The sequence below is a fragment of the Somniosus microcephalus genome, chromosome 31 (assembly GCF_052327205.1).
Source record: "Somniosus microcephalus isolate GS21.2 chromosome 31, FLI_Smic_1.0, whole genome shotgun sequence".
NCBI lineage: Eukaryota > Metazoa > Chordata > Chondrichthyes > Squaliformes > Somniosidae > Somniosus > Somniosus microcephalus.
The window spans coordinates 42,506,169-42,523,490 of record NC_141017.1 but is presented as its reverse complement, the minus strand read 5'-3'; the positions used below and the strand labels follow the sequence as shown (position 1 = coordinate 42,523,490).

General features: G+C 42.3%; 1 protein-coding gene and 1 long non-coding RNA gene across 5 annotated transcripts in view; one reads left to right on the top strand and one right to left on the bottom strand.

The window, feature by feature from the left end:
• The window catches only part of LOC147097823 (uncharacterized), a 52,375-nt gene that overhangs the window by 20,025 nt on the left and 15,028 nt on the right, over window positions 1-17,322 (top strand). Inside the window, exon 2 of the long non-coding RNA XR_015074338.1 lies at window positions 6,708-6,754. This is a non-coding gene — a long non-coding RNA (uncharacterized LOC147097823). The remainder of the gene's footprint in view (window positions 1-6,707; window positions 6,755-17,322) is intronic.
• acp5a (acid phosphatase 5a, tartrate resistant) overlaps window positions 14,876-17,322 on the bottom strand; it is a 29,314-nt gene continuing 26,867 nt past the window's right edge. For all 4 annotated transcript variants that reach the window (XM_085971968.1, XM_085971965.1, XM_085971966.1 and 1 more), the window contains 2 exons: window positions 16,672-16,819; window positions 14,876-15,888 (listed from right to left, as the gene is read on the bottom strand). In XM_085971968.1, the coding sequence (XP_085828094.1) occupies window positions 15,646-15,888; window positions 16,672-16,819 (391 nt within the window). In that variant the 3' untranslated portion in view covers window positions 14,876-15,645. The remainder of the gene's footprint in view (window positions 15,889-16,671; window positions 16,820-17,322) is intronic.

The window sequence follows — 17,322 nt, the reverse complement described above, 5'->3', positions numbered from 1 at the left end:
GGGTTAGAATACAGGAACAGGGATACCTTGCTGCAGCTGTACAGGGCACTGGTGAGACCACACCTCGAGTACTGTGTACAGTTTTGGTCGCCTCATCTGAGGAAGGATGTTCTTGCCATGGAGGGGGTGCAGCGGCGATTCACCAGGCTGATACCAGGAATGGCGGGAATGACCTATGAGGAGAGACTATGTAGTTTAGGGATGTACACACTGGAGTTTAGAAGATTGAGAGGGGACCTCATAGAAGTGTATAAAATTCTGACAGGTCTAGACAGACTGGATGCAGAAGGAATGTTTCCCTTGGCGGGTGAGAACAGAACTAGAGGGCATAATTTAAGGATAAGGGCTAAACCATTTAGGACAGAGATGAGGGGGAATTTCTTCACTCAGAGAGTGGTGAACCTGTGGAACTCATTGCCACAGAGGGCAGTGTACGCCAGCTCATTAAATATATTTAAGAGGGAATTAGATATATTTCTACGGGCAAAAGGGGTTAAGGGTTACGGAGAGAAGGCGGGGACGGGATACTGAATTAAAGGATCAGCCATGATCTCATTAAATGGCGGAGCAGGCACGAAGGGCCGAATGGCCTACTCCTGCTCCTATCTTCTATGTATCTATGTATCTATGTATATGCACACAGCAGGGACCACTAATGTACACAGTGGACGTTGGAGAGAGCATCGTGAGACGCCATGCTGACCAGATTCTAGAGTCCCAGGAACAAGCCAAACCTGTACCACAAGCATGTGCACCTGGTAATGAGCCCGAAGTACAGATTGCGTCTACCTCAGAAGCAGGGGTATTGGAAGCTGACGAACCAACCAATGACAATGAGCCAGAATTGACTCCACCGCCAGAACAGGATACTCGAGAAAGGCGCTATCCAGTCCGGATCAGGAAGCCTCCTCAAAGACTGAACTTATAAATGACTATTTCAGTTGATGTATATATTACTAAGAAAATTGTAATTGTAATTAGTTATTATTTAGTTGTTAAATGAATGTTATGTACTGTTTATCTAAAAGGGGAGGAATTGTTCTGTATGTACCTTTAAGGGAATAACTGGTCTTAGACTGCAGTACCGGCAGTGACCACCCCTGTATAAAAGGCCCTAGCAGGCTTCTGTAGTTTCAGTTTCAAGCTGCCTTTTGTTCAGTAAAGTACCTGTTAAACTGTTCTCCCAAAGTCCGTGTATTATTGAGGCGCGGACTTTACAATACCGATATTTAAGAAAGGGGATAGAACATGACCAGGGAATTATAGACCAGTCAGCTTACCATCGGTGGTAGGAAAAATATTGGAATCCCTACTAAAGGAGAAAATAGAACATCTAGAAACCAAAAATATAATAATGAATAGTCAACATGGATTTCAAAAGGGAAAGTCTTGCTTGACCAATCTTATTGAATTTTTTGAAGAGGTAACAGAGAGAGTAGACAATGGTAATGAGTAGATGTATTTCATCTGGATTTTCAAAAGGTCTTCGATAAGGTACCCCATAATAGACTGATGAACAAGGTCAGAGAATGCGGAGTCAGGGGACAAGTAGCAGAATGGATTGCTGGCAGGCTTCAGGACAGAAAGCAGAGAGTAGGAGTAAAGGGTAGCTGTTCACAGTGGCAGAAGGTGGGTAGTGGTGTTCCACAAGGATCAGTGCTGGGACCACTGGTGTTCACAATTTACATTAACGATTTAGACTTTGGAATCAAAAACACAATTTCTAAATTTGCGGATGCCACCAAACTGGGGGGGATAGTCAATACTGAGGAGGACTGCAACAAGTTACAGGACAACATTAATAAACTTGCAGAATGGGCATATAATTGGCAAATGAAGTTCAACACAGATAAATGTGAGGTATTACATTTTGGTAGGAAGAATAGAGAGGTCACTTATCACTTGGAGGGTGCAAGTCTAGGTGGAGTAGAGGAACAAAAGGATCGCGGAGTACAAATACACAAATCACTAAAAGTTGCGACACAGGTTAGCAAGGCCATAAAAAAAGTAAGCCAAGCACTAGGGTTTATTTCTAGAGGGATAGAATTGAAAAGTAGGGAAGTTATGCTAAACCTGTATCGAACCTTGGTTAGACCACACTTGGAGTACTGCGTGCAGTTCTGGTCACCATATTATAAAAAGGATATAGAGGCACTGGACAGGGTGCAGAGAAGATTCACAAGGATGACACTAGAAATGCGAGGGTATACATATCATTAAAGGATGAACAGGCTGGGTCTCTTTTCTCTTGAAAAAAGGCTGAGGGGTGACCTAATAGAGGTCTTTAAAGTTATGAAAAATTTTGATAGAATGGATACAGAGAGAATGTTTCCACTTGTGGGGAAGAGCATCACTAGAGGCCATCAATATAAGATAGTCACCAAGAAACCCAATAGGGAATTCAGAAGAAACTTCTTTACCCAAAGAAGGGTGAGAATGTGGAACTCGCTACCACAGGGAGTGGTTGAAGCAAATAGTACAGATGCATTTAAGGGGAGGCTAGACAAGCATATGAGGGAGAATCAGGACAATCAGGAAATAGTTGAGGCTTGTAATAAGGGAACATCTATAATTATGGGGGATTTTAACTATCATATTAATTGGACAAATGAAATTGGGCAGGGCTGCCTTGAGGATGAGTTCATTGAGTGTATTAGGGATGGGTTTCTTGAGCAGTATGTAACTGAACTGACCAGGGGGCAAGCAACCTTAGATCTGGTCCTGTGTAACGAGATGGGATTAATTAAAAATGTCCTAGTAAAGGATCCCCTTGGAATGAGTGACCATAACATGGTTGAATTCCATATTCAATTAGAGGGTGAGAAGGTTGGATCTCAAACAAGCATGCTAAGCTTGAATAAAGGAGACTATGAAGGTATGAGAGCGGAATTGAGTAGAGTGGATTGGGAAAATAGATTAAAGGGTAAGATGATACATGATCAGTGGTGTACATTTAAGGAGTTATTTTACAACTTCCAACAAAAATATATTCCACTGAGAAGAAAAGGGTGTAAAAGAAAAGACAGCCATCCGTGGCTAAGTAAAGAAATTAAGGATAATATTCGACTAAAAACAAGGGCATATAAGGTAGCCAAATCTAGTGGGAGGATAGAGGATTGGGAAAACTTTAAAAGACAGCAAAAAATAACAAAAAGATTGATTAAGAAAGGGAAGATAGATTATGAAAGTAAATTAGCAAAAAATATAAAAACAGATAGTAAGAGTTTTTATAGTTATATAAAAAGAAAAAGGGTGGCTAAAGTAAATGTTGGTCCCTTAGAGGATGAGACCGGGAAATTAATGGTGGGAAATATGGAGATGGCAAAAACACTGAATGAATATTTTGTATCAGTCTTTACAGTAGAGGACACTAAGAATATCCCAACACTGGACAAACAGGGGGCTATGGGGGGGGGGAGGAGCTAAACACGATCAAAATCACTAAAGAAGTGGTACTCGGTAAAATAATGGGACTCAAGGCGGATAAATCACCTGGACCTGATGGCTTACATCCTAGGGTCTTGAGGGAAGTGGCGGTAGGGATTGTGGATGCATTGGTAATAATTTTCCAAAACTCCCTGGACTCGGCAAAGGTCCCGGCAGACTGGAAAACTGCTAATGTAACACCCTTATTTAAAAAGCAGTAGACAGAAGGCTGGAAACTATAGACCGGTTAGCCTAACATCTGTGGTAGGTAGAATTTTGGAGTCCATTATTAAGGAGACAGTAACAGGACATTTGGATAATCACAATTTAATAGGACAAAGTCAGCATGGCTTTATGAAGGGGAAGTCATGTTTGGCAAATTTGCTGGAGTTCTTTGAGGAAGTAACGTATAGGGTGGATAAAGGGGAACCAGTGGACGTAGTGTATTTAGACTTCCAAAAGGCATTTGACAAGGTGCCACACAAAAGATTATTGCTTAAGATAAAAAAATCCCGGGATTGGGGGTAATATTCTGGCATGGATAGAGGATTGGCTATCTAACAGAAGGCAGAGAGTTGGGATAAATGGTTCATTCTCAGACTGGCAATCAGTAACTAGTGGTGTTCCGCAGGGGTCAGTGCTGGGTCCCCAACTCTTTACAATCTATATTAACGATTTGGAGGAAGGGACCGAGTGTAACATATCAAAGTTTGCAGATGATACTAAGATGGGAGGGAAAGTAGTGAGTGAGGAGGACATAAAAAACATGCAAGGGGACATAGACAGGCTAAGTAAATGGGCAGAGATTTGGCAGATGGAATACAATACTGGAAAGTGTGAGGTTATGCACTTTGGCAGGAAAAATCGTAGAGCAAGTTATTATCTTAATGGCAAGTAACTGGAAAGTACTGAAGTACAAAGGGATCTGGGGGTCCTGGTGCACAAAACTCAAAAGGTTAGTATGCAGGTGCAGCAAGTGATTAAGAAGGCCAATGGAATGTTGGCTTTCATTGCTAGGGGGATAGAATATAAAAATAGGGAGGTATTGCTTCAGTTGTACAAGGTATTGGTGAGACCGCACCTGGAATACTGCGTACAGTTTTGGTGTCCATACTTAAGAAAGGACATACTTGCTCTCGAGTCAGTACAGAGAAGGTTCACTCGGTTAATCCCGGGGATGAGGGGATGGACATATGAGGAGAGGTTGAGTAGATTGGGACTCTACTCATTGGAGTTCAGAAGAATGAGAGGCGATCTTATTGAAACATATAAGATTGTGAAGGGGTTGGATCGGGTGGATGCGGGGAGGATGTTCCCGATGATGGGTGAAACTAGAACTAGGGGGCATAGTCTTAGAATAAGGGGCTGCTCTTTCAAAACTGAGATGAGGAGGAACTACTTCACTCAGAGGGTGGTAGGTCCATGGAATATGCTGCCCCAAAAAGCTGTAGAAGCTACATCATTACATAAATTTAAAACAGAAATAGACAGTTTCCTAGAAGTAAAGGGAATTAAGGGTTACGGGGAGCGGGCAGGAATTTGGACATGAGTCTAGGTTCGGATCGGTCATGGCCCTGTGGGTAGCGGAGCGGGCCCAGGGGCCGTGTAGCCTGATCCTGCTCCTATTTCGTGTGTCTAATTCTGTTAGATTCAGGAGATGGTTCTGTGATAGTGGATTGGCGGTTAGGATCAGATCAGCCATGATCTTATTGAATGGCGGAGCAGGCTCGAGGGGCCGATTGGCCTACTCCTGCTCCTATTTCTTATGTTCTTATAAGGGAATAGAGGGTTATGCTGATAGAATTAGATGAGGAAAGATGGGAGGAGGCTCGTGTGGAGCATAAATGCCGGCATGGACTTGTTGGGCCGAATGGACTGTTTCTGTGCTGTATATCCTATGTAAACTTAACACAGATTTAAAATAAGTGGCAAAAAAGCCAGGGGGAAATGTGGAAAGTTGTTGCGATCTGAAATGCGCTGTCTGAATGGGTGGTGAAAGCAATTTCAATAATAATTTTCAAAAAGGAATTGGATCTCTACTTAAAAAAGGAAACAGTTGCAAGGCTATGGGGAAAGAGCAGGGAAGTGGGACTAATTGGTAGCTCTTTCAGAGAGACGACGGGCCTCCTGCTGTATCATTCTACCTGCTGGAGCCAGCGGGCGTTCCATTCACTCCACCCACCTGCCTGATGTGCACCACACATCAAAATCAACCCTGATGAGCCAATAAGCCTCTTGCTGTGCGGAAATTTCTAAATCTATAAGGTTTGAAAATTAAAATTACCTGTGGTTGTCTGTAGCTCGGTTCACAATTTTGTTGAGTTCACTGTCTTTGTTAGCTTGGCTCAGTTGGTAGCACTCTCAGCACTGAGTTAGAAGATCATTGGTTCAAACCCCACAATCAACTTGAGCACATAATCTTTGCTGACGTTCCAGTGCAGTACTGAGGGAGTGTTGCATTGTCGGAGGTACTGTCTTTCATGTGAAATGTTAAGCTGAGGTTCGTTTGCCTGCTCAGATGGGTGTAAAAGTTCCTATGGTAATTTTGGAAGAAAAGCAGGCAGTTCTCCTAATATCCTGGTCAACATTCCTCTCAACTAACACCACCAAAAACCGATGAACTCGTCATTGATTGATTTGCTCTGTGTCAGCTGTGGCTCAGTTGGCAGCACACTCACCTCTGAGTCAGACGGTTGAGGGATCAAGTCCCACTCCAGGGATTTGAGCACATAAAGCTAGGCTGACACTCCAGTACACTGTCGGAGGTGCTGTCTTTCAGATGAGACCTTAAACCGAGGCCCCGTCTGCCCTCTCAGGTGGACGTAAAAGATCCCATGGCACTATTTCGAAGAAGAGCAGGGGAGTTCTCCCCGGTGTCCTGGCCAATATTATCCCTCAACAAAAACAGATTATCTGGTCATTATCACATTGCTGTTTGTGGGAGCTTGCTGTGTGCAAATTGGCTGCTGCCTTTCCCACATTACAACAGTGACTCCACATCAAAAAGTACTTCATTGGCTGTAAAGCGCTTTGAGATGTCCGGTGATCGTGAAAGGCGCTATATAAATGCAAGTCTTCTTTTCTTTCTTGTGTGACCTTGTGTGCAAATTGGCTCACGTTTGCCTGCATAACAGTACTGCAGTTCAAAAGCAACTCATTAGTTGGGATATCCTGAGGATGTGATAAGGTGTTGTGTAAATGCAAGTTTTTTTCTTTTTATCTGTCACCTAGCATTTTTCACCTCTTTGCTGCATGCTCAAATATTTTTAAATATTTTGCAGGTGTCCTTTTTACCTTGTCGGCTACTAAATCACACGGGGAATGGCAGGTCAGTTCACAGCACACTTTCTCCAAATTCACAAAACTGCAAGCAGTCTGAAAATGTGGTTCCCACTGGCATTGCTGTGTAACAGAATCTTAGTGTCTTCCTGTATTAAATCATTACTTTGCCTCGGTATTCACCAGGGAATCTAACATGTTGGACATGAAGAAGCGATCAAAAAGGATATAAAGACATTCAAGATAGAAAGGGGGGAGATAATTGATAAACTAATCAAACTTAGAGAGGATAAAACCCCTGGCCCACACATATTAAAAGAAGTTAAGAGATAGCAGAGGCACTATATATCTATATATATATATAATACTGTATATAGTGCAGGGGACTATAGACCAATTAATTTAACATCAGTGGTAGGAAAGATAATGGAATCATAGAAAGATAGGAGCAGGAGTAGGCCAGTCGGCCCCTCGAGCCTGCTCCGCCATTCAATGCGATCATGGCTGATCATCCAAATTCAGTACCCTGTCCCTGCTTTCTCCCCATATCCCTGGATCCCCTTAGCCTTAAGAAATATATCTAACTCCTTCTTGAATATATTTAATGAATTGGCTTCTACTGCCTTCTGTGGTAGAGAATTCCACAGATTCACCACTCTCTGGGTGAAGAAATTCCTCATCTCAGTCCTAAATGGCTTACCCCTTATCCTTAGACTGTGACCCCTGGCTCTGGACTCCCCCGCCATCGGGAACAGCCTTCCTGCATCTAGTCTGTCTAGTCCTGTTAGAATTTTATAAGTTTCAATGAGAACCCCTCTCATTCTTCTAAACTCTAGCGAATATAAGCCTAATCGACCCAATCTCTCTTCATACGTCATTCCTGCCATCCCAGGTATCAGTCTGGTGAATCTTCGCTGCACTCCCTCCATGGCAAGAACATCCTTCCTCAGATAAGACGACCAAAACTGCACACAATACTCAAGGTGTGGTCTCACCCTGTACAACTGCAGCAAGACATCCTTGCTCCTGTACTCTAATCCTCTCGCTATGAAGGCCAGCATACCATTTGCCTTCTTAACCGCCTGCTGCACCTGCATGCTTACCTTCAGCGACTGGTGCACAAGGACACCCAGGTCTTGTTGCACTTCCCCTTTTCCCTATCTATTGCCATTCAGATAATAATCTGCCTTCCTGTTTTTGCCACCAAAGTGGATAACCTCGCATTTATCCACATCATACTGCATCTGCCATGTAGCTGCCCAACCTGTCCAAATCATACTGGAGTTTCTTTGCATCCTCCTCACAGCACACACGCCCACCCAGCTTTGTGTCGTCTGTAAACCTGGAGATATTACATCTAGTTCCCTCGTCTAGATCATTAATATATATTGTGAATAACTGGGGTCCTAGCACCGATCCCTGCGGTACCCCACTAGTCACTGCCTTCCACTCGGAAAAAGACCCGTTTATTCCAACTCTTTGCTTCCTGTCTGCCAATCAATTTTCTATCCAAGTCAGTACCTTACCCCCAATCCCACGTGCTTTAACTTTGCACGCTAGTCTCTTATGCGGGACCTTATCGAAAGCCTTCGGAAACTCCAAATACACCACATCCACTGGTTCTCCCTTATCTATTCTACCAGTTACATCCTCAAAAAATTCCAGTAGATTAATCAAGCATGATTTACCTTTTGTAAATCCATGTTGACTTTGTCCGATCCTGTCACTGTTTTCCAAGTGCTCTGCTATTACATCTTTTATAATGGCCTCTAGCATTTTCCCCACTACCGATGTCAGGCTTACCGGTCTATAATTCCCCGTTTTTTTCTCTACCACCTTTTTTAAATAGTGGGGTTACATTAGCTATCCTCCAATCCATGGGAACTGTTCCAGAGTCTATCGAATTTTGGAAGATGACCAGCAATGCATCTATTTCTAGGGCCACTTCCTTAAGTACCATAGGATGTAGATTATCAGGCCCTGGGGATTTATCGGCCTTCAATCCCATCAATTTCCCTAACACCATTTCCCTACAAATACTGATTTCATTCAGTTCCTCCCTCTCATTAGACCCTATGTTCCCTGACATCTCTGGGAGGTTATTTGTGTCCTCCTTTGTGAAGACAGAACCAAAATATGTTTTTAATTGGTTGCCATGTCTTTGTTCCTGAAATAAAGAATAGATTTGCCTTCCAAAGCTAGGCTTTATTAACTTTAAAATCTGCAGCACATCTTTCCACATCCAGTCCCAACCAAAGCTGGAAAAGAACTGAATTTAAGGTGGCCACCACACATCATGTGACATCAACTACCAATGAGATTACAACATATATCCCAAGGCAGTTAACAAACAACCAATCACAATACTGTTACTAAACAAGGAATAATCACCACATTCACCCCTCCTTTTAAAATATACTCCAACCTAAATAACCTTTACAATTTATAATTAATTATTTACAACTAAAACTATGCACAACAAGAGTAAAACTGTTTACATGACACAATACTAAGTGAACAACAACAAATAATAACATTACACATAAGTATTAAGTATCTCTCAACTAAAACAATATAATATATTTCAACAATTTTAAAACATTACTATCAATTTAAAAGTCCATTTTCAATCGGTCGACCGGATATCTTGTTCGTGTCGACCTTCTTAACCTTGGTGAAATTCCTTGCCCTCCCACACCAGAAGGCACAGAAGTATCTTCAGCAGGAAGGCTATCCATATCCCGATTTTCAACGGTTTCCGGATTAGAAATCCCATCAGAAGGTAAACTGGGACGGTCATAAACATCCATCAAGGGCTGACTAATAGAAGTATAATTATCTGCAATCGGATTGGAGACATTCGTAGTATCTGTAACAGCATCCACATTATCTAAATCATGACTATTGTTAATATCCTCAGAAGAGGGCTGGCCACCACAAGGAGCCAAGTCTTTAATTGAAACGGTACTTTCTTTCCCATCTTGGAATCGAATATGAGCATATTGGGAATTTGCCTCCAACAGCTCCACCTCCTCCACTAAAGGATCATATTTTGACAATCTAACATGGCGTCGAAGCAGCACAGTAAGCCATGAAGGTACCGAATATCCCGTAGTAGATCTCCGCGGATAGTTAAAGAGCCTTTCATGGGGGGTCACATTAGTAGCCGTTGAAAGCAATGATCTAATGGAATGCAGGGCATCAGGCAGCACCATTTCCCACTGTGTATTCTTAAGGTTCCGGGATGTCAAAGCTAACATAACTGCCTTCCAGATCACCCCATTGTATCGTTCGCACTGTCCATTACCCTGGGGATTATATGGGGTAGTCCTACTAGTAGAAATTCCCCGACTCTGAAGGTATTCCTTCAACTGGGAAGACATAAAAGAACTTCCCTGATCCGAATGGATATACGCAGGCATCCCAAAGATGACAAAAAGTTGAGTCAGACATTTGATAACTGTAGCAGCTGATACATCTGCACAAGGAAAAGCAAAAGGGAACCTTGAAAACTCATCCACAACAGTAAAAATATATCGGTTTTGAGTAGTTGAAGGAAGAGGCCCCTTAAAATCGACGCTCAAACGTTCAAAAGGAGAAGTAGCCTTTATAAGATGAGCTCGTTGAGGCTTAAAGAAATTCGGTTTACACCGAGCGCAGATAGAACACGATGAAGTCATCCGCTTGACGTCTTCAACTGAAAAGGGCAAATTCTTACTGCGTACGAAGTGTATCATCCTCGTAACCCCAGGATGACATAAGGCATTGTGAAGATTAATAAGCGTATCTCCGTGAATCACAGAGCAATAAGCCCTCGACAGTGCATCAGCAGCAACATTATCCTTCCCCGGACGATAAACTATGTCAAAATGGTAACATGCCAACTCAATCCTCCATCTCATTATTTTATCATTTTTGATCTTTCCAAAATGTTTAACATCAAACATAAAGGACACAGATTTTTGATCAGTTACCAACGTGAAATGTCACCCCGATAAATAATGTCTCCATTTACGCAATGCTTCTACTATTGCGTATGCCTCTTTCTCTATTGAAGAATGTCTTTTTTCACTATTGTTCAAAGTACGTGAGAAAAAGGCCACCGGTCTTCCATTTTGGTTCAGAGTAGCCCCAATTGCAAAATCAGAAGCATCCGTCTCGATCACAAAAGGAACCTGCTCATCAATAGAATGCACAACTGCTCCTAAAATATCCTTTTTAAAATTCTCAAAACATGTCCTGGCCTCCCATGATAGAGGATATGTCGTAACCCGAATAAGAGGCCGGATCTTCCGTGAAAAATTTGCAATCCAATTAGAATAATAAGAAAACAGTCCAACAACTCATTGCAAAGCCTTAGAATTAGTAGGACAAGGTAAATCAATCAATGGTCGCAGACGTTCTGGATCTGGTTTAATCTTGTTTCCCGAGATAATATACCCCAATAGATTTACCTCAGTAGTCGAAAAGATACATTTCTCTTTATTAAAAGTTAAACCAACTTTTTCCGCAGCTTGAAGGAATCCTTTTAAATTAGAATCATGCTCCACCCTTGATTTGCCACACACTGTGATGTCATCTAAGTATGAAAAGGTGTCAGAGAGGGAGTTATCACTTATAAAAGCATCCATTGCCCGTTGAAAACAAGCAACACCATTAGTAACACCAAATGGTATTCGGCAAAACTGATACAGCTTTCCACCAGCCTCAAAGGCCGTATATGGTTGATCCTTCTTAACAATAGGAATCTGATGATAAGCACTCTTTAAGTCAATAGTGCTAAAAACCTTATACTGAGATACTCTATTGATAAGCTCATCAATCTTAGGCAAAGGGTGCGCGTCTAATTGAGTATACCTATTAATAGTTTGGGAATAGTCTATCACCATTCGTTTCTTGTGTCTCTCATTAGTCGTGACAACTACCTGTGCTCGCCAAGGCGAACAACTAGGTTCAATGATTCCTTCCAATAAGAAACGTTGAACTTCAGAATTAATAAATTCTCTATCCTGACTACTATATCTTCTTGACTTGGTAGCAATTGGCTTACAATCCAGCATCAAATTGGAAAAAAGTGATAATGGAGAAATGGATAAAGAGGTTAATCCACAAATAGATAAAGGTGGCTTAGTCCCTCCAAATGAAAGACTAAGAGACTCGTGTAACTGAAGCACATCATGTCCAATCAAAATATCCGCACAGAGATTAGGCAAAACAGATAGGCGTATATCAGTATACGTATTACCTAGAAGAATCATTTTCACAAAGCAACAACCAGCTATTTGTGAAGTAAGGGTCGTCTGAGCCATACACACCTGATACGTAACAGGCGAAATTTTCAAATGCTTCTCCTTCGCAAACTGAAGACTTATAAAACTCTCAGTACTGCCCGTATCTATAAGGGCCTTCACTTCCAACCCATTAACTTGAGCCGTAACTATAGCTTTGTTTAGGCCATGAGCAAATGCAGCAGAAATTGATGCAATAAACGCCCTATCTAAAGGCTGAATAGTCACAGAGGAGGAGGTGGTAAAGGAGGGCCCTCCCACACCAGGAGAGGAGGAGGTAATTGAACCTGATGATTTGCACACGCGTGCATAATGACCTCTCTTGCCGCATTTACTACACACAGCCTCCCGAGCAGGACACTTCAGACGAGGGTGCCGGATATTCCCACAAAAATAACACTTCTGAATCCTAGAGGCAACAGCCGCCGAAGTAGAAACTGTTTCAGAATCTAGTAAACCACTCCCATTAAGTCCACATAATTCCTTTTCATCCGAAACTGCCGAAACCATAGTCGCAGGCCGATTAAAAAGAGCATAAGAATCCGAACTTCTCTGAGCCACATCCAATGTAGAAGCTTGCTCAAAAGCACTTTTAAGATCCAAAGTCTTATTTTCTAACAACCGCTGATGAATTGATCTAGACAGTAATCCATTAATAAAAGCATCCCGTACCGATTCTTCCTTATATTCTTCAGCCGTCACGGCCTTATAATTACAGTTAACACTAAGGCACCGAAGTGCTTGTAAATAAGTATCCAAAGATTCTCCCACCTGCTGCCTACGGGCAGATAGAAGGTGACGTGCAAATACCTCATTCTTTGGTTTAACAAAAATCTTTTCCAATGTAGAAATAGCCACTTCATAAGTTTTACAGTCCAAAATATATTTATATACATCCGGAGCAATGTAGTTGATCAGCATATTCAGCTTATTTAGAGACTCTTGATCCAACACGCCCAAAAAGTTTTTAAATGTACAATACCAATGTTTCCATTTATCATCCACTCCAGCAGAATTGGGGTCAGCCTTGAATCGTTCTGGTTGAAGATATCGCTCCATTCTAACATAAAGTTAATAAATTGAAATAAAGAATAGATTTGCCTTCCAAAGCTAGGCTTTATTAACTTTAAAATCTGCAGCACATCTTTCCACATCCAGTCCCAACCAAAGCTGGAAAAGAACTGAATTTAAGGTGGCCACCACACATCATGTGACATCAACTACCAATGAGATTACAACATATATCCCAAGGCAGTTAACAAACAACCAATCACAATACTTTTACTAAACAAGGAATAATCACCACAGTTCCCCATTATAAATTCCCCTGATTCTGACTGCAAGGGACCTATGCTTGACTTTACCAATCTTTTTCTCTTCACATATCTATAGAAGCGTTTACAGTCAGTTTTTATGTTCCCTGAAAGCTTACTCTCATACTCTATTTTCCCCCTTTAATTAATCCCCTTGTCCTCCTTTGCTAGGCTACCAAGCCTCAGATTTGTTGCTTTTTCTGGCCAATTTATATGTCCTCTCCTTGGATCTTATGCTATCCCTAATTTCCCTTGTTAGCCAATGTTGAGTCACCTTTTTTGTTTTATTTTTATGCCAAACAGGGATGAGCAAATTCTGTAGTTCATCCATGCGATCTTTAAATGTTTGGCATTGCCTATTCACCGTCAACTCTTTAAGTAACATTCCCCAATCCATCCTAGCCAGCTCGCGCCTCATTCCATCGTAGTTTCCTTTATTTAAATTCAGTACCCAAGTCTCTGAATCAACTACTTCACTCTCCATCTTAATGAAGAATTCTATCATATTTTGATCGCTCCTCCCCAAGGGGCCTCGCATAAGATTGCTAATTAATCCTTTCTCATTACATAATACCCAGTCTAAGATGGCCTGTACCCCACTAGTTACAGCCTGCCAACCCGAAAATGATCCGTTTATTCCTACTCTCTGTTTTCTGTCCGTTAATCAATCCTCAATCCATGCTAGTATATTACCCCCAATCCCATGAGCCCTAATTTTGTTTAATAACCTCTTGTGTGGCACCTTATCGAATGCCTTCTGAAGATCCAATTACACCACATCCACTGGTTCCCCATGATCTATTCTGCTAGTTACAACATCAACAACAGATTTGTCAAACACGATTTCCCTTTCATAAATCCGTGTTGACTCTACCCAATCCTATTATTTTCTAAGTCCCCTGTTACCACGTTCTTAATAATAGATTCTAGCATTTTCCCTACTGCTGATGTCAGGCTAACTAGTCTGTAGTTCCCTGTTTTCTCTCTTCCCTCCTTTCTTAAATAGTGGTGTTACATTTGCTACCTTCCAATCTGCGGGAACCGTTCTAGAATCTATGGAATTTTGGAAAATGACAACCGATGCATCCACTATCTCAATAGCCAACTCTATACCTTTACCTGTGAGTGTGTAAACAGTGTTGGCTAGTCAGCAAATTCTATTGGACAACACTGGTTAGCACAGTAGTTGCAAACTCTTTATTTCCTACTAACCAAGAAGCTAGTGAAGCTTAAGTACTGTAAAAAATGTTATGTTGCTGCTACTATTCAATTTTTTGCTCACAGTTTTGAGTAGTCTGAAACATGGAAGCTAAAAATATCTAAAGCAAAGAACCCCTAAAAATGTAATTGTGTGTTGTCTGGTTTGTGTACTTCAGGGAAGAGCTGGAGCCAGATGTAGCAGGGGTCTGTACGCCCCTGGGAAGTCAGTACACTGAGATGTCAGCACATGGGCAGTGCTATATCAGGAAGTCTGATGCTGGGTTTGGGTGTAAGGTGAAGATGTGTGACCCCCTACTATGCTCGTGTAATGCCAGAGAGGCTGCAAAAATGACTTGCCAATATTAGATAATGACTTCAGTATTTATTCATAAACTTAGAAATCAAGAATCGTACAAAAGAATTAGGAACAATTCACATCTGCAAACAGATTTAAAAAAACAAAGTTCAGGTTTATCCAAATTCAAACATCAGAACAAGCATTACAGGAGCTAATTAATGCATCAAATACAGTAATGGGTTATTTGGCCAGTGCTGTCTTTGCTTCTGCTGGCATAACTTGTATTGGTGTGACCGTTATACCAACAAACAGGAGCTGAATCACACACTCGTTCCTGTTTGTTGTTACATGTGGAGTAAATGGTTGGGGTCTGTCTACAGATGAAACTCAATCGGTATTTCTCTAGTTCCAGCTGAAAATGGTGGAAAGCCTATAGGGTTACATCTTCTTGCAGCGAGAGCCCTCCTGCTTGTTGCAAGAGTCCTCGCTATTCCGTGAGTAGGTCCAGCAAGCTGGCTCCTCTGGAATTGAGAGTCACGGATCACTGGCTGAATGTGGAGATACTGCCCCTTATACCATTCGCTTGCCTTCACTCTAGCTCATTTTCTCTCATTCTGCAGGTATTAGCAGCAGAACCCAAAGTTCTTGAATCCGTGGGAGGTCGGTGGATGTTACATTCGCAAGAATTTGTGCCAATAAGAACTAACCTTCAGCAGACATCTGAAATTTAAACTTAAATGGAAGAGAGTCAGAGAGTCAATTGTGTTAAATTAAAAACAGCCAGGGGTCTCCCGCTTACTGCTATGCTTCCGTTTCTTTCAGTAAAGCATGACCAGATGCTTCATCTCTCTGACCGTCTGGGGATAGTGGTCCGATACAGGGATTTACCAAGGGCTTCGATGTAGGTGATGATCATCTGCTCCGGGGTGATCTCTACGTATGCAAAGCCCCCCAAAGAGCTGATGTCCGCATAGAAAAATTTCAGCCACCCCTTTGGAACATGGTGCCTGTGCTTCGTTGAATATTCCATGAAGTTTCCAGCTCCACTTAGGACATAGCCAATCCCATCATTATCCTGAATAAACTGAAACAAGGGAAAGTAGGAGGAAATTGTTAAACTTGGGATTTAATGAATCATAGCCAATCCCTGGTGTTGCAATATCACTGTATCTATAGCCTCAATTGGACATTTGTAAGCCCCCACTGCCACTCACAATATTCACTGCTGGGTGAGTTTGGGAGGGGAACCAATGACTGAAGCTATCCAACAAATCTGTCAGTTTTATCATTTTGTGGGCTCACAATCTCCCAGCTGCTCAGTGGATAACTACTACCCAGAATGGTAGTGATCCACACAGATCAGAAGGTCTAAGGTTCCAACCTCAGTCTGTGCTGAGGTAGCTATCTCAACCAGGACAGTGGTAGGGACATTACTGTTGGATTCAGTGCCCATGATCTAGGGAAGGGGAAAGATAGTCAGAATTCCCATGCCTGATCACTATCCAGTACTAGAAAATGCATATTTAGGCAAGGGATGAAGACAGGATGGGGGCTCAACCGTGATTGCCCCATGGTCAGTCGACTGACACATGAACAATTGTCACTGGGGTGAGGTACCAGAGGCTGGCCAGATCTGTAAAACCGGCAACAATCAGCATGCTCAGGAGAGGAGAGAATTTTAAAATCAATTGAGGGTGCCAAGACTTCCTAGACATCAACACTGAGCACTAATGAAAAGTAAAATTCTGGGTACCATCTACCAGTACAAAGTAATGGAAGCTCTTTGGGAGGTTGGGTGCATGATCAGTTATATATATTGACCTCTATCACAGCATCGAAGAACTTGCCAGTATTGGCTTCTCCCTACCTGCAGGTTGTGGTCGTGCCCACAGAAGTATGCACTGACCCTGTACTGAGCGAGGAGAGGGTACAGCTTCTGTACCAGGCATCTGGTGGGTCCATGTTCAGCAATCGACCAAACTGGGTAGTGACCAGCAACAATCAGGAAGTCTGACCTGTAGGAAACAAGGAAGGGAGATGGTCACTTTAAGCAGGAAAGAGAAGAACATAGAAAGAATTAAGAAAAATAGATGGTGTTGTGTATGTACCTTTAAGGGAAGAACTGGTTTTAGACTGCAGTACCGGCAGTGACCACCCCTGTATAAAAGACCCTAGCAGGCTTCTGTATTTCAGTCTGACGTTGCCCTCCTGTTCAGTAAAGTACCTGTTAAACTGTTCTCCCGAAGTCCGTGTATTATTGAGGCGTGGACTTTACAGTGGCGACAAGTTCGAACTCACTGCAGTGTGGCATCATCTCACGGGAATCTCGCCCTGAGAGGAGGTTTCTTGGAGGTCGTAGTCTGAGTAACGGGCGTCGACCGCGGGCAACCGCCCAAAGAATTCATCGGTGTTCGGAGAATTGCGGGAGAGACTGTGGAGAGCTGTGCTTGGCTCCCCAGTTAAGGTGTTCCAACAAATCGTGCTGGTAGCAGGTAGTGCGCTGACCCTTCCGGACTGC